Source organism: Petaurus breviceps, unplaced genomic scaffold (assembly GCF_028583685.1).
Source record: "Petaurus breviceps papuanus isolate PSGF00001 unplaced genomic scaffold, PetGlider_PUasm1.0 90842, whole genome shotgun sequence".
Taxonomy (NCBI): Eukaryota; Metazoa; Chordata; class Mammalia; order Diprotodontia; family Petauridae; genus Petaurus; species Petaurus breviceps.
In genome coordinates this window covers 8,368,319-8,393,458 of record NW_027187358.1, presented here as the reverse complement: position 1 = coordinate 8,393,458, position 25,140 = coordinate 8,368,319, and the positions used below count along the sequence as shown (strand labels likewise).

General features: G+C 36.5%; 1 protein-coding gene across 5 annotated transcripts in view; it reads left to right on the top strand.

Annotated features, from left to right (window-relative positions):
- Positions 1 to 25,140, top strand: part of SRBD1 (S1 RNA binding domain 1) — a 338,878-nt gene that overhangs the window by 186,482 nt on the left and 127,256 nt on the right. For all 5 annotated transcript variants that reach the window (XM_069071621.1, XM_069071620.1, XM_069071622.1 and 2 more), the window contains one exon: positions 18,178 to 18,260. In XM_069071621.1, coding sequence (XP_068927722.1) covers positions 18,178 to 18,260 — 83 coding nt within the window. The remainder of the gene's footprint in view (positions 1 to 18,177; positions 18,261 to 25,140) is intronic.

Below are 25,140 nucleotides of genomic sequence, written 5' to 3'. Positions count from 1 at the left end.
TATATATATATATATATATATATTCCCATCAACTATTTTCATACTGAGAAAAGTTTCATCAGTTACAATTATCGTTTTTCGGTGTAGGAATGTTAATAGTTCAACTTTGATAAGTTCCTTATGATTTCTTTTCCCTGTTTACCTTCTCATGCTTCTCTTGCTTCTTGTATCTGAAAGTCAGATTTTTTATTCAACTCTGGTTTTTTCATCAAGAATGCTTGAAAGTCCTCTATTTCATTGAATGACCATATTTTCCCCTGAAACATGATACTCAGTTTTGCTGGGTAGGTGATTCTTAGTTTTAATCCCAGCTCCTTTGACCTCTGGGATATTATATTCCAAGCTCTTCGATCTCTCAGTGTAGAAGCTGCTAGATCCTGGGTTATCCTGAATATGTTTCCACAATATTCAAATTGTTTCTTCCTGGCTGCTTGTAATATTCTCTCCTTGATCTTGGAATTTCAGAACCTGGCCATAATATTCCTAGGAGATTTCTTTTTGGGATCTTTTTCAGGAGGTGATCGGTGGATTCTTTCAACCTCTATTTTGCCCTCTGGTTTTAAAACATCAGGGCAGTTTTCCTTGGGAATTTCTTGAAGGATGATTTTTAGGTTCTTTTTTTGGTCATGGCTTTCAGGTAATCCAATAATTTTTAAATTATCTCTCCTGGATCTATTTTCCTGGTTAGTGGTTTTTCCAGTGAGATATTTCACATTGCCTTCTATTTTTTTCATTTGTTTGGCTCTTTTTAATAGTATCTTTATTTCCCATAAAGTCATTAGCTTCCATTTGCTTCAATCTAATTCTGAAGGAATGATTCTCTTTAGTGAGCTTTTGAGATTCTTTTTCCATCTGGCAAATTCAGCTTTTTAAGGCATTCTTCTCCTCATTGCCTTTTTGAGACTCTTTTGCCATTTGAGTTAGTCTATTTTTTAAGGTGTTATTTTCTTCAGTCAGGTTGTTGACTCTCATTTCCTAATTTCCTGCATCATCCTCATTTCTCTTCCCAATTTCTCCTCCACTTCTCTTGTTTGCTTTTCGAAATCTTTCTTAAGGTCCCCTATGGCCTGTAACCAGCTCATAATTTTCTTGGAAGCTTTTGTTGCAGGAATTCTGACTTCACTGTCTTCCTCCTATTCCATGCTTTGATCCTTTTTGTCCCCAAAATAGGAATGTAAAGTTGGGTTGCTCTGTTTGTTTTCCTTCCTTTGCCTGCTCATATTGCCACTCAATTACTTGATTTTTGGGCTTTTTGCCACAGTAGGACTCTGATACCAGTCAGGGGAGCTTCCTCCCAAATGCTGGGGTTTTCTCAGCTGCCGAAGGTATTTGTTGGGTGCCCTCTCTGAAGCCTCCACATGCTCTGGCAAGCTGGTCGCACACCCCAGGACCTCCACCCTAGAGCTCAATCCAGATCCAAGCAAGTTAAAGCAAGAGTAATTACCCCTCAGACTGGCTGCTTGTTCCCCCTACAAACTGCAGACTAGGAGCTGAAGCAGCCATGTGACTGTGGCTGCAGCGCTGCGGGTCCTCAGCCACTTCTTGACCCAGGGAAAAAGCCAACCCTATCCCAACTACTAGATCCCAAAGGCCCCCACTGCACTGACCTCTCACTTTGTCCTTAGCATCTATGTGTTGATCATTCTGGAAACCACCACAGCTGCTGGTGATCTGCAGTCCCTCCAGCTGGGGGTTGGTCATGCCCACCCTGGGACTAAAACATCTGGCTCTTGTGGGGCTGGGCTCAGCTCCCAGAGTACTATGCTCCCCAATTCCTGCCGGGCTGTCCTCAGTGGGAGGTTAGCTTCTCTGTGTCATTTTGTGGGTTCTGTAGCTCCAAAGTTTCTTCAGAGTCACCTTTTACATGAGTTGGAAACTGGAGCCCCTCAGAAGTCCTGTTTCTACTCTGCCTTCTTCAATGAGTGCTGTTATTACTATTATTTTATAGATGAGGAAACAGGCAAACAGATTACATGGCTTGCCCTGGCTCATACAGCTAGTAAGTATCTTAGACCAGATTTGAACTCAGATTTTCCTGACTCCAGACCCAGTGCTCTATCCACTGGGCCTCCTAGCTTTACACAGTATTTTTTGTTAACTATGCTGCCTGGAACAAAGGCAAATTGCTTTAAATTGGCAGAAATCCTGTTTATCTATTTAAGTGACTTTACATATGCAGTTTCATTGTTAATGGGGAACATACTATAGAAAGTAGAGAAATTACCAAATATTACTACCTCTTTGACCTTGGACAAGTCACTTGATCTTTGTCTGCCTCAATCTCCTCACCTGTAAAATGGGGATCATAACACCTACTTCCAAAGGTTGTAGTGAGGACCAAATGCAACCATATCTGTAAAACCCTTTTAAATCTTAAAGCTCAGTATGAGTTATTATTATCATAATTTGGTGGCATTGGACAAAGGGAAGTCTAAAGTAATTATATGGGAAAATTTCCTTAATATAAATTTTGGTCTTCCACAGACATGGCCTTGGTGTTGCACAAGTGACTTTACTTCTGTCTCCTTCTTGGGTGGTCTGTTCTGCCACTGAATTGGGCCATTGCTCTTTAACTCCAGGTCCTGCTTGGTATTGTGCTGTGCTTTGAGGGTTTCTTCTTCCCAGGCAGGAGGTAATAGTTAGAGGAGAGAAATAAATCCTTTCTTTATCTAGTCAACTGGTTGGAGTACAAAAGGATTGGGGTGGGGAAAGATATCTTTTTCTCAGTTTTAAGCAAGAAAAAGACAAAGCCAGTCAAATAGTAGAGACTGAATTTTTACCTTGGTCTGCTGACTTTAAATCTAGTGCTGAGGCAGGGAACAATTCTTTTTTTTTAACTTTTGGCCATATTATATTTCACCTGATATTATTTATTTAACCTTTTTGGTGAAAAAATACTGTGAAATTCAATATTTCAATAGATCTGTAAGGTTACTAATATATACATTCTGCCCACTGTTAGATTGCAACCTAATTTGCCTACTTATACTAAGTAGCTGTGGTTCAGGTCTTCCTATAAATTCTCTGCAAGATTTTCCCACAATGTGCCAAAAAGCTCCTTTCCATTATTTTTATGTTACAAAAATGCCAAATCAACATGTGCATTGTCCATTAATTATCTGTTGTTTTCACCATGGGACTAACCTGTCTGTTTAATGGATCGTATTTCATTTTATACTATCCTTTATATCACTTCTGCAGATTGCCCCAATATATGTATTTCAACATGTTTATGTACACCAGGCATATCTTCGTTACCCAATGGTGATCTCAGTGCCATTTTCACTTTCTCTATAAGTTTATGTAGGACTGTGATGCTACTTTCTAAAATTGGTAAACCTTTACCACCCCACATAGTGAAAAGAGTTTAGTCTTTTAAGATGCCAACAGGTCTTTTCTATCCTTCACCTGTTTGTTGTCCTCATTTCATCCTTATAAGCACTCTGTATTACTTTGCTTAGTTGGGTCACTAGCCAGCCATTCTTTAAACTAATTTTTCCCTCCACAGTTTCTTATGAGATAATGTTGCTCATTTAAACATTTTTTTTCACAAAATTTTGCCAGTGATTTTTATTCTAAACTCTTATATCTCTCTACTTTGCTTATAGTTTAAGTATTTGCTAACTACAGTTGTTTTTAATCCGTTTTTACCTCATCATTATTCACATTAACCATCCTGTATGAAATACTTTTAACCATGTTGATGTCCTTTCTACCATCCATTTCCCATTTTTTTATTCTCAACAACTCATTTAAATAGGTCATGTTGAGGTTTTAGTTGTTTGCCTTACCTATTTTTTCATTTTTGTTCTTCTAGCTTTTTCATTTAAGTGATCTGATTGTCCCCAGGCAGTTGCCACATCAGTAGCCAATCATTTTCTCTCCAACATGAAAATAATCAGTTTCATTGTTTGTCATATTATTTGGTGCTTTCTGTGCCAAGGCTTCTTGACTTTTTTTTTGAAAGAAAATATTCATAATGGATGCATGTAAGGCTTCTTTGTTGCCTAAAAATCTTTGTCTTCTCTGTTACTGTTTTCTCTGTCACCATATTTTCTAACATTTTTTGCAGTCCTTACCTATGTTAACTTTTGCATTTAAATCACTGATTATCAAAGTAATTGGTCGTTTATGTAGGAGGATCTTATCCAGATTCCTGTAAACTTTCTTTAACATTCTCTTCATCCTCTTAGTGGATTTTGGCATGTGTGGTGCAATTATTTTCTTGGTTGTCTTTTTACAAATACTTATTATAAACTCTTCAGTATGAGATGGCTAAATGTCCTATGAAATGATGTTTCTTATTGCTTTTGGATGTAGGACAAAGCTAACTTCATTATTTCCTTCATCTGCTTCTCTTAAGGAGAACCTGTAAGGCATTCTTCCATTTAGCTGCAGCTTTCTTTGTCTTTCAATTAAAGTGATGTCAAGATTGATATGATTCTGTTTCTCCCATTGCATATCTAGTCCCTGGTCATTGTACAAAGATCTCATATTTAGAGTTTCAGTAGCTAATGTGATGCTTTTGGGGGGTGGGGTGGGGTCAAGGACAGATTCAGATTCTTAGTACCATTTACCTTTTCAGTCACTGTCTTTCCCTGTATAGTCTCTCATACCCCTGCCACTACTTTTTATTTCCCCATTTATGTTCTGACTTCCGCCATTAGAATGTAAGCTCCTTATGAGTAGGAAATTTCTTGCTTTTGTTTGTTTGCTTTTGTATCCCCAGTGTTACCACAATTCCTGCCTAATAAGCCTTTAATAAATGCCCACTCTGTCTGTTTGTCCTGCACAAGTCAAATGAACTGCATAGAGCTAAGGACCATTTTGCATTTTTCTTGTTTAATTGGTTGCCATGCCCAAAGAATTTATCATCAGTTGGCCAATTTACTGCAACAGGCTTCTTCAGTGGCAAGTTCAGTCTGTCACAGAGACCATACCTAAATTCATCTTTGTGGGATTTTACATGTGGAGTTGGGGTTCTGTATATGTGTATTTGCATGTGTACACACATATGTGGTGGCCATAATGGATCATCACATAGTTTGTGTCTGAACCCTGGTTCAAGATATTAATAACAGTAGTCCAATAATTGGTTTCCCTGACCCAGAACTTTCCAAGCCATTCTCCACAGAGTTGGCAAAATGATATTCCTAAAGCTTGTCACTCCCCTGCTCAATAAACTTTAGTTCCTACTCAGGATAAAATACATAAACTCCTCTGCTTAACATTTAAAGCCTTTCACATCCTGCTTCTCAGCTTGGTGGGGTTTTTTTGTTTGTCTGTTTGTTTTAGCTTTTTACATTGTATTCTCCTTGGAATAGGCAAACTGGTCTTCTTACTGTTCCTTACACATATCACTCCCATCTCCTACCCTTGTGCATTTGTGGTGGTTTTCTCTATTGCCTATAATATATTCCCTCATCTCTGAGTCTGAGGGAATCCATAGTATCCTTCATGGCTGAACTCAAGTTTAACCTGCTATATGATACCTAGCCTGTTTCTCTCAGTTCCTATTTCCTCCCTCCCCAGATTTGTATATACCTGTATATTTTGTGTATATCTATATGAGTACATATGTTTGTGTATGTATCTGTGTGCATGCACATGTGCCCTTGTGTGAGACACCTTGGTAGCACAGTCAATAGAATACTTGTTCTGGAATCAAGAAGACGAGTTTAAATCTGGCCTCAGATACTTCCTTGTTGTGTCACTCTAGGCAAATTACATAAACTGTTTCAATTTCCTCAATTATCAAATGGGGATAATAAAAGTACTTACCCTTCAAGGTTGTTGTGAGGATTGGATACAACACTAGTTTTAAAATACTCACTATAGTGCCTGGTACTTAATTATTTGCTTTATCATCTATTCTCCAATTCCTCTCTCCCTCCCTCCCTTCCTTTCCTCTTTTTCTCAATAGATTGTAAGCTCCTCAAGGACAGGGGCTGTTTTACAACTAATTTTCTATCTTTATTGCTTTGTACATGGTAGAAGCTTTTAAAACATGATTATAATCATCTTCATTATTTTTATATAGCATTTTAAATTTAAAAAACATGTTATACAAGTTATCTTTTTTTTTTTTTTTGGAATACCCTTCTGAAATAGGTACTGATATTTTCCTTCTGTTATAGATGAGGAAACAGCCTCAGAATTAAGTGACTTGTTCTGGGTTATCCAACTAATGAGTCTTATAGGAAGAATTTGAACTAGTTCTTTCTCTTCTACTTCTTTCCTTCTGCCTCTCTTCACAAATGAGAAACAAGAAAGACCAAAGCCTTGTGAGCTATTGTATTTTGAAGTCTTATACCTATTTATAGAATGCATATTTTCTTCAAGTAGGAATTCAAATGATACCAGACCTAATGAGTGCAATGAAATTCATTATATGCTGACAGGGAATTATTCCTAATGTTTCTAATTCCTAATGCAGGTGAAATTTATATTTTAGCTCTATGTATAATCAAATTATTGGCTTAGAGAAAATATTAAAATCAGTTTTAATTTAGAAGAATAAAAATGTAAAAGATGATGTAGGTTATAGATTGCAATCAATTGATAATTCCTCTTTCTATAACTTGTAAACTCTCATTTTATATTCCTTTAATATTCATGATTATGTATTAATGTTAACCAAAAGAAAAACCCCTTTTTTCCATTACCATTCCTTATGCTCTTGTTCTCCCTTTACATCTTCATTCTCCCTTTGCATAGTCACTGTTCTTTGTTTTTTCCATTACAAACTTTCTAATCCAAATTCTGTTGTTGACAAACTCACCTTTATATTAAATTTTCTTTAATATTCTTTTTGCTGCCCATTGAAATTCAAGTCTTTCCTAAAGACAGCCTCATTCCTGGCCTCTCCATTACTAATTTTTTTTATGTTCCCTGACATACTGACCAGAAACCAAGACTCTAAATATTCTTTGCTCCCCACCTGCCACTTTGACATCTATTTTTTCCATTATTGTTCTGCATCTTTATCTTTGTTGAGGTTCTCTTTGTCCCAAAATGTGAGCTTCTTGAGGATAGGTACTATTTTTGCCTCTTTTTATGCCCAAAGTACTTAGCATAGTGTCTGGTACATAATAAAAGTTTAATAATGCTTCTTGTTGCTGATGATTATGGTGATGTCAGTGGCAATGATAATAGCAATAAAATTTCACCTGTCCAGTCAAACAAGCAATTAAATGTATACTATGAACAATACATTGTACTATTCCTAGGGATAAACAAAATACATATTCAGAAAGAAAACATGTTAACAAATATGCCTGTAGTTTGAGAATAGAGATTGAATGATTGAGTTACTAAATGATTGTGACCACTTTGGTGAAAACTGTGTGGCCATTTTACTGATAAGTTGTTGAGTTGTGACATGGTGAATGATGTATTTTGATTTTCTGTGAATGTTTTGCTCTGATTTGTTACTGAATAAATAGAGAGTTCATTATACTGTGTAATCAAATCAGAACCTTGAAAAGCTGTTCACAGCAGCAGTCCTCTGGAAAGCTGCTCCCAAGTTCTGTTCTCAAAATCAAAAGCACTTTCTCCAGCTCTGTTCTCAAAATCAAAATCATTTTATCCAGCCTCCATGTGACTTGCTCCAAAAAATTCTGTCTCAGTTCTCATTTCTCAGTTCTCAGTTCAGTCTTCAGTCCAGTAGTAGCAGCCCAGCCTCCAGATGCCAATTGAGAGAAATTCTCCCCTCCCCCCCCTCTGTCTCTCTCTCTCTCCTTCCTCTACTCCCCCACCTCCCACCCCAGGCAGTAGCTGCTCACCTTCACAATGGTTGCCCCAAGAAGTTCTCACTCTCCCAGCTGGGGCTTTTCCTTATATACAGTATTAGCTCCTCCCTGTTGAGCCCCTTCCTGTTACATCAGCAACAGGGGTTCATACCCTCTGTTTCTTAGCAGAGGCTTGATATAATTAATTTGAAACGAAGTGCTAAGTAGCTGTTAGTTTGCCAATACAAGGGGACCTTCAAATTACATTACTATTAAATCCCTTTTGGAATTTTCTTGGCAAAGATACTGGAGTGGTTTGCCATTTCCTTCTCTAGTTCATTTTACAGATGAAGAACTGAGACAAAAGTGAAGTGACTTGCCCAGGGTCACATAGCTAGTAAGTGTCTGAGGTCAGACTGGAACTCATGATGATGAGTCTTTCTGATTCCAGCCCCACACTCTATCCATTGCACCACCTAGTTTTAGTTCCTCCATATTGCTTCTAGGACAAACTTTAGATTCTTAATTTTAGACATAAGCTCTTCACATTCTGCCTTTCACCAACCTTTCCAACCTTATTTAACGTTACTGTTATTTACATGTATCCCTGACTCTGGCAATGTGACCCTGAACAAGTCACCTTCCCAATGCTCTAGTCTGTTAAACTGTATGTTGAGGGAAGATTCTAATCTGTGTTGGTAGAAGGGGTTTTGTCTTCTAAGATTCCTCTATATTGGAGAAAATAGAGATCTAAGACCCTTTCTCATTATCACCGATCCTTTGTGCATTATGCTTTTCCAACCAAAATGACTACTAAATGTTGCACAAATTTGTCATTTGATTCATCCTTAGTCCAGCAGTCATTTAGTAAGCATTGAATAAATACCTACTATGTATCAATTGCTTTTTAAGGTACTGAGAATACAAATGCAAACAATCCCTCCTCACAAGAACCTTACATGTAATAGAGGTGTGAACAAGTATATATCTAAATGAATAAAAAGAATTAAATTCGTGGTAGTTAATAATAATGATATCTAGCATTTATAGTGCTTTAAGGTGTGCAAAGTCCTTTTTTTCTTTTTTTTTGCAGTATATTTTGCAAATACTATACTGTCTTATTTTATCCTTACAACAACTCTGTAATGTAGGTCACTGATGTCAAAATCACATAGAAATGGAGACCACTCTACCATAATAAGAATTTTTGCGAGCAATATGCTGACCTAGAAAGCCACATATTAACATTATCTATATTCTATTGTATTTTTATTTATTTTGTTAAATATTTGTACAGGGTGTTCAGAGCATATCAATACCTCTGGTGTGAGGGCTGCCAAGCCATTTTTCAGTGCTGCTTTCCATGTTTGGTGTCCACTTTCCACCCTTACCTGGGACTCTAAGAAGCATGCACAGCAACCACACTTTGGTAGACCATTTCAGCAAATGGATTAAACCAGATTGAGGGTAACCAAGAGGCCTCAAACACATTGGTGAAGCAGGGCTGTCTACTTCAAACATGTGAAGACTTCCCATGGTAGGATGGGCAGATGTGAACAGTTTATTCCAATGGGCCATGAAGGCACTGAGGAGTGCTTAGAGCTTAGTTAAATATCATAGACATCAGGGTCATCCTTTGCATCCTGAGACATCACCAGTTGTCTTGACTTTTTTTTTTTTTTGCCACTGGACGATTCTGGAAGAGAGAGTGAGGCTGGTGACTTCACTCGGCTCTGTCTCATTTAAATCCAATTTATGCATGAATCAAAAGACATCACCCATACTATTTTACTGTTTTTCCCTACATCAAAATTCTGTGGTGACAGGCTTAGTGATGAAGAAGCAGGTACAGATACACTGGGAGCTGTAGTCACAACCTTGCACAGAGGTGACACAGTCCACAGATCCATCTTTTCACTGGATTGAAGTAACCATGGAATTTGGCCACCCCCTGGTTGTCTGAGCATCCATTTTAAAGAACTGCAATGCTCACCTCCCGGTGTGAGGATGGGGTTAGAAAAGGTATTCTAAAAGTTGACTGCTTCACCTAACCTAACCATGTCCTGCTACTGTGTCATGTGTGGACCCTATCCTGTGGTTAAAACACAAAACAATGTACAGCTTCGTGAAAGGCATGTTTGCATGGATAATGGACAGTATTCTCATGCTTTCCCAATCAGCAGTGGAGTGAAGCAGGACTGTGCATTTGCTCCCAAGTTTTTTTTTATTCATTCATTAATTAATTTTTACATTCTTTTTTTTCTCTTATTAAAAGTATGTCATGCGCGTAATGGCAGAATGTTAAAGAAGATTCAAAATATATAGTAATAAGTCTCCATTTCAGGAAAGCCTATTTAATAAATATATGTGTTGTTTTGGGAGCTATCCATGTTTTCTTTGCTTCTTTGTTAGTTTTCTTTTGTTCTCTGCTGTGAGCTTTTTACTTTGTTCTTTCCCCTTCCCCTATCCCAAGAGGGCTACAATTAAGCACAGATATATTTATATATATAGAAATATAGATACATATATATGCATATATTCCTATATAGAAATATACTTTCCCTAACAAATTCTGCTTCTGATCTTTCTTTTTATGTTAATGTGTATCTTGCTCCTATGTAGCGCGATGTTGTCAGATACTTTCATTGAAGACAAAAATGGCATCAAAGTTAGTTACCTCACTGACGCTAAATTATTTTTTTTGAAAGGGGTATAGTCCAAGACTAAAGTGGAGGGAGAATTGGTTTGTGACTTTTTGTGTACAGATAACTGTGCACTCCATGCAGCCTCTGAAGCTGAGATGCAATGGAGTATGAATCAGTTCTCTTCTGCTTGTGCTAATTTTGGCCTGTCAATTAAAACCAAGAGAAGAGGTTTTTCATCAGTCAGCACCATACCATTTCTACATGGAATCAAGCAAATGGAGAAATTTTGCATGCTGTGGATAAGTTCATTTATCTTGGCAGTATACTTCCTAGGGATGTAAGCATAGATGATGAGGCTGGTGCAGGCATTACCAGAGCTAGCTCAGTATTTGGGAGGTTCCAAAGGAAAGTGTGTGGGAGACAAGAGGTGAATGGACTGCCTACCAAACTGAAGGTCTACAGAGCCATTGTGCTGACCTCATTGTTGAATGCCTGAGAAACTTGGATAGTCTACCAGCACGATGCCAGGAAACTGAATTGCTACCATTTGAATTGTCTTAGGAAGACTCTGGCAAGAGAAAGTACTGAACTCATTTCTTGAGCTGAGCTGCCAAGCATTCGAACTGTACTGCAGAGAATGCAACTCAGATAGACTGGCCATGTTGTTCTAATGTGAAATGTACCTTTACCTAAAAGACCATTTTACAGACAACTCACATGAAGCAGGTGCTCACACAGAGGTCAGAAGTGATACAAGGACACTCTCAAGGTCTCTTTGAAGAACTTTGGAATTGATTGCATGATATGGGAAACACTGGTATAGGACTATGCAGCATGGTATACCTGCACCAAAAAAGACACCATGCTCTAATGGGCAAAGCAGAATTATAGTAGTTCAAAAGAATTGTGAGATACACAAATTTAGAGACATCTCCACTCCAGTGTTTATACGGACTATTTGTGCCAAATCTGTATTAGAGCCATTTGACCTTGTATTGGTCTGATTAGCCAGTTGGATACACTATATTCCTTGATCCCAACATAGTGATGTTATTTTGATTATCTTCAAATGTGAAGTACAACAAGGGATTAGTATTTATAGACATCCAGAAAGGTTCTCTGATAGATTTGTGTCTGTGGCAGATATGCGAGGCCTGAAGACAGAAAAGAGTAGAATAGCTTATGTGGGTAGTTGAGATAAGGATCTATTGGGTAAAAATAAAAGTATTACCTTACTGCAGTGAAGGCCCAGTTGAAGTTAGATAATGTGAACTTGTAGTGGATTCATTAGCACATTTGTATAACTTCCTCTAACTGTGTTCAGCCACATGTGAGGAGTAGATGGCAGAAATATGTCAGGGCTAAGTTTTGTAAATGATGAGTATCAAAAAGATATAGTTTCAAGATATTCTAGAGAAGAGGACAAGTTTGGTCTTGAATTGGCTGTGAAGTTCAGTTCTGGAAGAAAGGAAATTGTAGTCAGAGACAGAGAAATGGCTTGAGAAAGCACTAAAGGGCACTTTAATTAGACATTAGCCTGAAGAATACATGAAGAGTATAGGGAAAGAGGCAGTGATAAATGGTTATTGGTCAGACAGAGCAATCCTTAGAATTATGGACCTGGGAATGGAACACATGTAGTTAAAGGTAAGATCCAGGATATGAGCATCCCTATGTGTGCCTGAGATGTAATATAGTGATTGGAGAATACAGAAGAATTAGGAGGTTAGAGAGTTTGAGTAGAGCAGCAGCATGAATGTCTTCCCTTTAAAGGACCTGGGTATGATAAGAGAGGAAAACAGTGATTTAGGTGCTGGCTGAACTCCTTGAGAAAGGGAGATGAATGACCTATGGTCGGGTTGTACAACATCCTTCATGATCTGAATATGGTGTTTGAGTTTAATTGAGTGAACTTAAAAGGAGTAGATTTTGCTGTGTCATAATTGCAACAGGAGAATTTAGAATTGGCAATGGGGCACTGGGCCTACACAGTGTGTTGGAAAGGTCTAAGAGAAGGTATAGCCAGTGATAGGGAGGATGTCCAGAGATAAAGCGTCATCAGACAGAAGCCAGACCTTTGTGAGAGTAAGGACCTGCATTCTTGAATGTCATCCCCCTGACTAGAATGTAGTTTTAATTCAGTTGAATTCAGAACAACTCATTCAGCATCTATTAATTATCTGTTAGATGCTACATACAAGGCTGGGTGCTAAGGATATGAAGAATTCTTATTCTTATTAATTCTTTTTTTTAATTAAATTTTATGTTTATTTTTAGTTTACATCATTCATTTCCACAAGATTTTGAGTTACAAATTTTCTTCCCATCTTTCCCCTACCCACCATCCCAAAAGAGTGATCCCACTGTATACACCCTCCCCCAGTCTGCTCTCTCCTATATCCTCCTCTATCCCCCCTCCAACTTTCTAGTAGGGCAAGATGGATCTCTATATCCCAGTGCCTGTATATCTTATTTTCCAGTTGTGTGTAAATATATATCTTTAAACATTTGATTTTAAAAGTTTGAATTCCCCAGATTCTTTCCCTACCTCCTTCAACACCTACCCTTACTGGGAAGATAAGTAATTCCATATAGGTTGAACATGTGTAGCTAATGCAGAACATTTCCATAGTGGATATATTGTGAAAGACTGATTATATTTCCCTCCATCGTATCACACCCCCTCCCACTTGTTCTGTTCTCTAATTTGACCCTGTGCTTCTAACTTCCTTCACCCCCAGCCTGCCCTCCCCTCCATCGTCCCCCCTCTTATCCCCTTTCCCCCTACTCTCCTGTAGGGTGAGATACCCTATTTAGTATGTATGTCCTTCCCTCCCTAAGCCAAATTCAATGACAATAAGGTTGAATCATTCCCTTTTGCCTTCCTGTTCTTCCCCTCCATTGTAACAGTTTTCCCTTACCTGTTCTATATGAGATAATTTACCCCATTCTGTCTTTCCCTATCTCCTCTCATTATATTCCTCTCTCACCTCTCAATTTCACCTTTTAAGTATCATCCCTTCCTATTAAATTGGTCCTGTGCCCTATGTCTTTGTATACCTGTACACATATATACACACACTCACACATGTATTCATATGCCTATATACCCTCCTATATAGACGTATATATGTATGTACACACACACACACACACACATACATTTATATTCCTTACAGCTATTCTCATACTGTGAAAAGTTTCGTAAGTTACAATGATCATTTTTCCATGTGGGAGTATAAATAGTTCAACTTTGATAAGTTCCTTATGATTTCTTTTCCCTGTTTACCTTCTCATGCTTCTCTTGCTTCTTGTATCTGAATGTCAAATTTTCTATTCAGCTCTGGTTTTTTCATCAAGAATGCTTGAAAAGTCCTCTATTTCATTGAATGACCATATTTTCCCCTGAAACATGATACTCAGTTTTGTTGGGTGATTCCTAGTTGTAATCCCAGCTTCTTTGACCTCTGGAATATCATATTCCAAGCCCTTTGATCCCTCAGTGTAGAAGCTGCCAGATCCTGGGTTATCCTGATTGTGTTTCCACAATATTCAAATTGTTTCTTCTTGGCTGCTTGTAATATTCTCTCCTTGATCTTGGAATTTCGGAACCTGGCCATAATATTCCTAGGACTTTTCTTTTTGGGATCTTTTTCAGGAGGTGATCTGTAGATTCTTTCAACCTCCATTTTGCCCTCTAGTTCTAAAACATCAGGGCAATTTTCCTTGAGAATTCTTGAAGGATGATTTCTAGGTCTTTTTTGATCATGGCTTTCAGGTAGTCCAATAATTTTTAAGTTATCTCTCCTGTATCTATTTTCCAGGTCAGTGGTTTTTCCAGTGAGATATTTCACATTGCCTTCTATTTTTTCATTTGTTTGGATCTGTTTAACAGTATCTTGATTTCTCATAAAGTCACTAGCTTCCATTTGCTCCAATCTAAGTCTGAAGGAATGATTCTCTTCAGTGAGTTTTTGAGATTCTTTTTCCATCTGGCAAATTCAGCTTTTTAAGGCATTCTTCTCCTCATTGCCTTTTTGCACCTCTTTTGCCATCTGAGTTAGTCTGTTATTTTCTTCAATCAGGTTGTTGACTCTGTTTTCATGATTTTTTTGCATGGTTCTCATTTCTCTTCCCAATTTTTCCTCCACTTCTCTTACTTGGTTTTCAAAATCCTTCTTAAGCTCCTCTATAGCCTGTAACCAGTTCATATATTTCTTGGAAGCTTTTGGTACAGGAGTTCTGACTTCGTTGTCTTCCTCCTGTTCCGTGCTTTGTTCCTTTTTGTCCTGAAAATAGGAATCTAAAGTTGGATTGCTTTGCTTCCTTTGCTTGTTCATTTTGCCACTCAATTACTTGACTTTTGAGCTTTTTGCCACAGTAGAACTCTGCTTCCAGAGAGGAGAGCTTTGTCCCAAATCACTGGGGTTTTCCCAGCTGCCTGAGCTATTAGTTGTGGACCGTCTCAGAAGCCTTCACTTGCTCTGGCACCTGGTCACACACCCTAGGACCTCCACCCTAGACAGGGATCCAGATTCAAGCAGGTGAAAGCAAGAGTGATTACCCCTCAGAACGGTCACTTGGGCCCCCTACAATCTGCAGCCTGTGAGCTCTGAAGTAGCCATGTGGTGGCAGCCACTGTGCTTCAGCCGCTTTTCCCTCCGGGAACAGAGGCTGGACCATACTCCCGGACTTCTGTTCCCAAAGTCCCCACTCACCTCTCACTTTGTCTTTGGCATTTATGGGTTGATAATTCTGGAAATCGCCACAGTTGCTGGTGATCCACTCTCCAGAAGTTCCTCTAGCCATGGCTGGTCGGGGTGCCCTGAGGCTAAAATCTCGGGCTCACATGGGTCTGGGCTCTGCTCCCAGAGTGCTGTAATGGACCATTCCTGACAGGCTGCTTTCAGTGGGAGATTTGTTTCTCTCTGTCACTTTGTGGGTTATATAGCCCTAAAGTTTGTTTAGAGTAATTTTTTATAGGTAATTGAGGTTGTTATCGGGAGAGCACATGGAGTTTTCCTGCTTCTACGCCACCATCTTGGCTCCATCCCCAGAACTCCTCTTTTTTTTTTTTTTGCCTTTTGGAGGGTAATTTGGGGTTAAGTAACTTGCCCAAGGTTACATGGCTAGTATTTTTGTGTGGGTGTTAAGTGTCTCAGGCTGGAACCGAACTCAGGTCCTCCCAACTCCAGGGCCAGCGCTTTACTCACTGTGCCACCTAGCCGCCCCTAGAACTCCTCTTCTTAATTCTTAATGTTTCTTTAGCATAGTTCCTGACTGTAATTCCTGCTTAATACATGTTTATAATTGATAATTTATCTGAAGTGCTGCCTTCTCTTTTTCAACCCCCCCCCCCTTTTTTTTGTTATTTTTTGGAAGGGGGGAAGGCAGGGCAATTGGGGTTAAATGAGTTGCCCAAGGTCACACAACTAGTGAGTGTTAAGTGTCTGAGGCTGGATTAGAACTGAGGTCCTCCTAAGTCCAGGGCTGGTGCTCTATTCACTGTGCCAGCTAGCTGTCCTGCATTTTTCACTATTTAAAAATTCTAAACTTAATAAAGACAAGTATAATGAGCATTTCAACATGTATAGTAGAATAGAAAAAATTTCTACATGAAATTTCAAATGTCTTATATTAAACTTTCTTTTCTTTTAAACTGTATAACAAATTCAATGCATAACTTTCAAAACTGTCCTCTTTGTGGTTCCTTTCTGCCTTCCTTCAGATGTTTTCTCTATTTGGTTATTGTTAATCTTCAGCGAAAAATCCTTCTTTCTTTTCTTTTTCTTTTTTTCTGGCCACTTTTTTCCCGGGCTCCTAGTGTTTCTTGTCTTGCCCTTCCCTACATTAAAAAAAAAATTCAGAACCCTTATAATAGGTATGCATAGTAAAACAAACCAAGTCACCTATTGGCCATTTCCAGAAAAGTATGTCTTATTCTGCCTTTCCATCATCTCTCTGTTAAGGAATGAGTAGTGTGTTTCATTATCTGTTTTCTGGAATCATGGTCAAATTGTACTGATTAGAGTAAAGTCTTTCAAAGTTGTTTTCCTTTACAATGTTTTTGTTATTTTATAACCTGTTCTGCGTTTTCGGCCCACTACATTCTGCATCAGTTCATTCAAATATTCAAACAGTATTCTGAAACCATCCCTTTTATCATTTCTAATGGTGAAACAGTATTCTATTATATTTGTAATATGTAATTTTTAGCCATTCCCCATTAGATTGGCACCCCTGTAGTTTTCCATTTCATTGCAGCCACAAAAAGTACTTCTATAAATACTTTGTACATTTGAGTTTCCTCAGATTAGTACAATTTAGTGACCTTTAAATATGCTTCCATATTCCTCTCCATAATAGCTGATTCTGTGATCTTTCCAGTTGTTATTGTGCTCTCTCTTTTCCTCAGACTACCTTATATTTATGTGTTCAAATAAATACTTGTTTAATTTTAAGATTTGTCAAATTTGAATTATTCATTTCTAAAAGGATTTTCCCTGGTAAAAACAAACTGTTCTATATTCTGTCAGAAGCTGAGGAGAGTTGGCAGCCTGGGTCCTGTTTTGTGCTGAGAACTCAACTTTTATCCTTGGCTGCCTTCAAGACTTTGCTTAAATCCCACAATTCTATAGGAGGCCTTTTTACTGGATTCTCCCTGCCCCTGGCCCTCATTGCCTTCCCTGTGAGATTACTTTACAGCCATTGGGAGCGGGGTCGGGGTTGGGAGTGGGGGGGGGGGCGGTGGAGAAAGAGAGTGTTATATACTTAATTATTTATACGTTGTTTCCATCATCAGAATCTGAGCCCTTTGAGAGCAGAGATCATCTTTTTGCCTTTACTTGTATCCCTTGCCTTCAACAAATTTCCTGGCACATAATAGCAAATTAATAAGTGGCTGCTGACTCTTTTGTTGTTAGTACTTCTCGTATGGGTTAAAGTTCATTTCATATTTCTTCTTACCTATTGACCATGTTTCTGCTATTTCTTCACTCATGTCTGTGCTGGAGCAAAAAGCATTATGTAGTGGAAAGAACAATGGACTTGGAGTCTAGAGTGTCTATGTTGAAGTTTTTGCTCTATATTTCTGGCTGTGTAATCCTGGGCATGTCACTCCTTCTCTTTGGGCCTCTGTTCATTATTATAAAATGAGGGAGAAGCAGCATGATGTGGTGGCTAGAGTGCTGCTCTCAAGTCACACTTCTGACACCTGCTGGCTGTTTGACCCCAGACAAGTCACTTCACTTCTCATTGCTCTAGGCCATTTCCTCAGACTCTTAAGTTGAAGAAAATGTACCAGCCTGCATTGGTACTCAGAATGTCTATACTAATGAAACCACAGGTACAGTCCCTATCCCCAGCCTGTAAAATGGAGATAATAATGCCCTTGTCTTCCTTCCCACATAGGGCTCTTTGTATAAAGCATTGTATAACTGTGAGTTGGCATTCTTTAACATAAGCATGTACATTGTGCATTGAGGATGAAAAAGGAGAATACAGTATAGACTTTTTCTTACGAATCTAATAAAAAATCTTATTTAGTTCCATTAGGCCTGAGTTTGCTATGCTGGGAGTTAATTTTTAAATTGTATCTTCATCATCTAATATATCTTCTTTGTGTGATAAAAAGAGAATTTTTCTACCATTAGTTAGAATTCTCCAACTAAATTGTTGGGTTCTTTTTGGGAGAATGGGGGGAAACGATTAAGCACTTACATCACTTTTAGATACTAGTGAGTAATTATCTGGTACTGCTTTTCACATTAAACCACACTTGTTTTCTAATTCTGTTTTTTCAGTTTCCATAGCAAGACGTGTACAAGATCCGTTAGCTGAGCTAGTGAAAATTGAGCCGAAGCACATTGGAGTTGGAATGTATCAGGTAAAGCAATGTGGAGCTTTTAATTTAAAAGAAATTTAAGAAATCTATCCATCTTTCAAATTACACCCAAACCCAAAATGTGTAAATTAAGGGTCACAGAGTTGATTCCCATTTTCAAAGATTGGTATGGAATTGGTAGTTAATATTTATAAGTCATCATGGGGAGATTTACCTCCTTATTCATTGTTTTTTAAAGGTTATGATTGAAACTTAGAAATGACTGCAGTCAGATTTATAGTCTCTTAAAAACATTAGATCAGACTAGTAACTTGATATGTAGACCCTTCTTTTTACATCATTATGCTGGTTGTAGGGAAAAGGAGAAAGTTGGCTCTTTTGTAAATGAGGATGAATTATTGATCTTCTGGGAAGAGGTTGTTAACTTAAGACATTAGACACTTTTTCTTGTGTTTCAATGATTTACATAAAAGGTGTTCATATAGTTATTTGTTTTGTCATTAGGCATATGGTGGGAAAACGTTTATTTTTTAAAGTTTCGTATTTATATGTTCACAAGTTAGTATCAAACAGATATTTGTAAACTACTTAGTATTGTGCCTGGCACATTTTAGACAATATATAAATGATAGTAGTAATAGTTGTTGTGTTGACAAAGTGAATTTATACTGATGGCAGTATACTGAGCACACAATTAGCTTAAATTATCTCCTATATTCACATCTTTCTTTTCTTTGAAGTGAATTTAAGGCATCTTTAGATGTGAACTAAGATGATACTCAGCATATAATTCATGGGGAGTTTATAATGAATAATATTTTGGGTATATAATATACGTTATGGAATTGGAGTTTTAGATCTAGAAGTGATCTTAGCTATCATTAGTGACTCCATTCCCCCACCCCCTTGTTTCACACATGAGGATACTGAAGCTTGGCTAACAGTGGCAGAGCCAAAAATTAAAACCCAGATTTCCTGCCTCCTGGTCCAGTCTTCTACCATAAGAAAGTCAAATCCCATGATAATGAATAATATTACAACAAAAGTCTTTCTATTGCTAAAACATATCCAGAGCCTCAGCTAAGAGAATACTTAATTTCAAGCTATATTTGACATGATGAAATTCCAATATAATCAGAACGTTTGACTAGAGTTCATTATAATGAGTCTTGACCTGTAATTACTTTGAGCACCAATTAGGCATATACAGTAATAATTGTTATTGAGATGAGCAGTTGTTGACAAACAGTACTGAAAAAAGAAATGAAATCTTTCAAGGAAAGGATGTTAATTGCTTAGGGAAAATAGTAGAGACCATAAAATTACTCTTTCAGTACAGTATGAAATACTTTTGGTTTAACAATAACTAAAATTCAAAAGGCAGTATGTGCCAATCATTGCCCTATAAAATTGCATGAGTTGATTTTAAAAATACATGGCTTTTAGTGTTTATGGAGAGGGAGATTGTAGAGATGGTCAGACATCATATCCCCATCTGACCTAAAAAAAGGCTTTTTTGCTGGAACATGGGTTGGTAAGACTCCCAAGAAAACACTCTGGGATAAGAACAGGATGATGCATTGTTGGCTGAATAGTGGACTGTGGGAAGGAAGATGCCTTATTTTGTGCTGAGGGTTCAAACCTTATTCTTGAGTTATCAGTACTTCATAGGTGAGTTAGGTTTATTTGATATTTCTTCCTATTTGGTGATCTTGTGTTGGCTATTTCTCTATTTGTTAATTTTGTTAGTTGAGTGTGAGAAGGATCAAGACAAGGAAAAAAGTACTGGTTCGGCCCTCTTCTTTTCTTCCTTATAGTTTTAGTGAAACCTATTATAAATGTGGGGAATAAATTTCACTTAAATGAGTTTTGGGGATTTCTCTTGGGGATTCCTAAAGGCTTTGCTACAACTAGATCTTTTTCCCTTAATTTTTTTATGAATTACTGAATTGCTTCTCAGAATGAAATCATTTTTACTGATGAACTTATTAGTGAAACCTGAAATGTGAAGGTTTATTTTCCTAAAGAAACAATACTTTGGAAAAAAAATAAAATTTCTAGTCATGTGAAAACATTACTACATTAAACTGTTTCATTTATGATATGTGTGACTTTACTATAAGTATTTTATGTTTTGATAGTAAACAAGATTACTTCTAAATGGTTGCTTGCTGATTGACCTCAAATCCCCTTTTCCTTTATTTCTGCATTATTTATCAGTTTACTGGGATAGGATGATGCTGTCCTATTGATGGTCACACAAGGAATTTACTTGGAAACTCCATTTTTTATGCTGAAGCAAGTATTTTCAGATTTTAAAAAGCAAAACAGGATAAATACTGAGAATTTTTAGATCTGGGAAGAATGCTAGAGGTCATCTAGCCTAACTTTTTATTTTACAGATGATTAAACTGAGACTCAAAAGAGGTTAAGTGATTTTTCCCAAGGTCACAAAAGTAGTAAGGTACAGTAGTAGTGTTTAGACCCAGGACCTCTGACTCTAGAATTAGTGTTCTTCCCAATGTATCTTCCGGGGTGCCAATTTTTATGTTAAGTACTATCTTGCATAATGATTCATAAAATGAACTTTCCAAAATCTTTGAGACCCTGTTCTACCTTTTGATTTTTTTGGATAAACTAACACACATAGAGCTAATTCTAAAGCCTGATTCAACACTGTGAAATATATGTAAAGTTCAAATGTTCTAGAAGTTCAAAACTAATTTCAGTTATGAAAGTGCAATTGAGGTAGTTTATTTTAAAGAAACAAAAGCCTATCACTTTGATGACTATAACATAAGCTAAAGCTTTAATTAAAAATTTTGTTCATTCTTAAAAATCAGCATATTTACCTTCATTTTTATAGTAATTGTTTTCTTATTGTTGCAAATGTTTTTGAGCTGTAATTTTACTCTGTTATAAAGTAGATGCGAGTTGAAAATTTTTATTTTAAAATTCCTTACCAGTAACACTGAATTATCAACACTAAGAGATCTAATTTCCATTTTGTCTTTGCTCTGTTGACGTTTCACACATTGCTGACCTTGGATAATGAAACTAGATGATCAATTTTAGTTTCTTTTTAAGTTCACTTTCCATTTTTGTTGCATCTGTATGAAGTCGTGGTATTTAGATTACTAAAAGTTTAAGTGACTTTTTGGTAATACTATTTAAGATGATTATGATGGTTCTTTGAAATCAATTTTAAGGTTTTTATGAATTACATAACTGTGAAGAATGTGTTTTCAAAAATCTCATTTTCAGAACCACAAGTTTTATTCCAAACTAAATAGTCCCTTAAAATAGTTTTAATACTTTCTTCAGAATTATCATTTCTCACAGAAGATTATTTTCTTACAAATTCAGAGTACTTTACAATGTATATCAGTAGGTCAGCCTCTTAAAAGAATGCCGACTGTGCTGTCAATCCTAATTGTGCTGTTAGGTGATTTTGCTGAACCCTTTTTGAGGAATGTACTTTGTGAGCTTGTTTGAATGTTAAGAAGTTTCTTCCAAGGCAAAATACAGCAATCAAAACTAGAAGAAAAGAATGCTAATATTGTTTTCACTTCCACAACTTCTAGGGAAAAACTATCTTTGGAATGGTCAATTTCTTACCCTTATTATGCGACTGAGTTAGGTGGATCAGGTGTTTGTGGTATTAATATTTAGAAAATACAGTTGTTGTAGTAATGGTTATATATTATGGTTGGCATCTGACTTATCTTTAACATTTAAAATAAGTCTTTTGTAGATTGATTTTGACAAAATTGTGGCACTATTGTGAGCTTTTTTTTAAAGATACATGTAATTGGTATAGTTATGGCATAGTTGTTAATTCTCACAGTTTGGTGGCTCTGAGCATGTCAATTAAATTATCTGCATTTTAGTTTTCTTCTGGTGTGGAATGCATTGACTTTTTCACAGGATGGTTATATAGAAAAATACTTTGTAAACCTTGCAATGGAACATAAATAAGTCATTTTAAATTATTATTATTACAGATCATATATTGTATTTTTTAAACTGTGTACAAGTCAGTAGTTCACACCAATATGTGCTGTAAGATTAAGTTGTTTCTTATATATAATTAGTGTTGGAGTTTGGAATAAGTTTTATAAAAATCAAATCTGGTCATTCTTTTTCTCTATATCTTGTAAAATGTTACTCCTACTTTTAATGGAATTCTTGTTTCTCTTCCATTTCCCACACCCTTAAATCCTATTTACACAATCATCTCCATGACAGTGTAAGGAACATCTTTTTGTTAGTTTCTTTCCCAGTCAGATAGGGAGTCTCTAATAAAAGTTGACTTAAAAAAAAAAAAAGAGTAGCATCAATGTGGTATTATTTCTTTGAATATGAATGATGAACAGCTTAGTTCAATATAATCTCTCAAAAATAATAAATGATGATGACAATGTAATCTCTTAACCATCTTATAAATTACCTTTTTTGTTCTTTTCATTTTTTAAACTGCAATTAGCATGTTCTTTTTCAGAGGCTTGGATTTGAAAACTCAGAAATCTGGTTACCTGATAATGTTTCTTCTAATATAAATGTTTCCAAATTTCAAACATTAAATAAATACAAAATCTTGTAGATGTTTTTCTTGTATGGAGTTTCCCAAACTTTTATGTTAGTTGATAAAATATGGGGGGCAGGAGGGGAGGTCATTTATGATTTAATACTGGTAAACATCTTCAGAGTTAGAGAGGAAGTAAAGAAATGAAAATGAAGGAAAAAAGTCCGAAATTGAAGAGAAGGAATATCAAATATGAAGAAGGATTTGAATATGTAGAAGCATTTACCATATGCCTGTCCTGAATTTGGCATCAAGTTTGGACAGTCACAATGTTGTTTGTTGTTCATTCTTTTTGATCATGTTCAACTCTTTGTGATCCCATTTAAATTTTTCTTGGCAAAGATAGTGAAGAGTTTTGTCATTTCTTTCTTCTTTTTGCAGATGTGGAAACTGAGACAAAAAGGGTTAAGTGACTTGCCTAGGTCTCACAGCTAGTAAATGACAGAATCTGGATTTAAATTCAAATCTTCCTGACCCTAGGCCTGGTGTTTTATCCACTATTCCTTCTAGTCACCTAACTTTTATCTGTTTCAATTTCCTTACTTGTAAAATGGACATAATAATAGCACTTTTCACCAAGGATTATTGTGAGAATCAAACGAAATCATTTCTAAAGTTCTTTACAAACCTTAAATCCCTACTTAAATGTTCATTTTTTGTTGTGGCTTTCAGGCACAGCATCATAGCCCCATGATCCATTGAAAGAACTTTTTTTTCTGATAGAAGTTCTGAAATATTTCTTTTCTTTTTTTTTTCTTTTTTTGCTTTTTGGAGGGCAATTGGGGTTAAATAACTTGCCCAAGGTTACATGGCTATTTTTGTGTGTGTGGGTGTTAAGTGTCTGAGGCAGGAACCGAACTTGGGTCCTGACTCTAGGGCCAGCTCTTTACTCACTGCGCCACCTAGCCGCCTTGAAATATTTCTAATAATTTCTAAGTTCTTTCATACATACCAGTAAGGTTGTTGGAAAATGGCCCCTTTTGCCTAGTTATTATTTGTTAAAATATCTCAGTGAGCAGGTTTTATATTTTATAATCTGGTATTTTTTATATATTTACATATATATACATTTACATAAGTTTACACACATTTATATATATTTTTTACATATATTTTAAACTCACTAGGGTAATGCAGGACATATGACTAAACTTGGAATCTTTTTCTTCATCTAAAAAAAGAAGAGTAATGGAACCTACTTCATTAGGATACTGCAAATAAAAATTAGATAACTCATATAAAATGCTTTTAAAATCTTAAGTTGCTATATAAAGAGTTGTGAAGATGATTTATCATTTATTATTATTGTGTACAAAGCAATAAAGATTACAAAACAGAAATGAAATAATGCCTGTCCTTGAGAAGCTTGCTATCTAAAAAGAGGAAGCAACTTGCATTCACATAGATATACACAACATACATAAGAATACGCAAATTTGGGCAGTAAGGTAATACATCCTGGGAGAAACAGGACAGGTATCATACAGAGAGTTAAATTTCAGGTCAACCATGAAGAATGCTACAGATTCTATCAGACTCAGAAATAAGTAGGGAATATACTATAGGCAAATGGGGAAAGCCATTGCAAAGGATAAAAGATGGAAGTAATGTGTGAGAAATTGTAAGGGACCAGTTTGCCTAGACCGAGGAGAGTACAATATAATAAAGCTAAAAAGGCAGTCTAGGGGACAGGATATAAAAGGCTTTAAGTAGAGGAATTTATATATTTTATTCTAGGCAGGTACTAAAGTTTATTGGGTAAGGGAGTGACATAGATAGGCATTTAGGAAAAATCATTTTTTAGGAAAAATCATTTTGGCAGCTGTGTTGGAGGATGGGTCAGAAAAGCAGGACTTTTACATTATTGTAGTTATTGCATTTATTTTTTCTTGGATCTGCTTATTTAATTTTGCATCAGTTCATATAATTCTTCCCATACTTCTCTGCATTCATATTTGTTTTTCCTGTGGCATATTAATACGCCTTTACTTTCCTGTGCCATAATTTATTAGTTTTTTCCTACAGCGTATTAATATTCCATTACTTTCCTGCACCACAGTTTATCTAACCCTTCTGCCATCCATGGGCATCTATTTTGTTTTCAATGTTTTGATACCACAAAAAGTTCTTTAGCATTCTTTTTAAAAATATGAGTGTATATCTCAAGGTAAATGGACTGGTATGAATTAGTCTTTCATATTGAATGTATTATCAGTGTGCCAGGAATACCTTTCACTAGGAGAGTTAATTTGTACTTGTTTACTTTGATCAGGTTACTCTTAAGCACAGCTTCTCTACATATACTATTTCAAGTTGATTCTCATATGCTTTATCAAC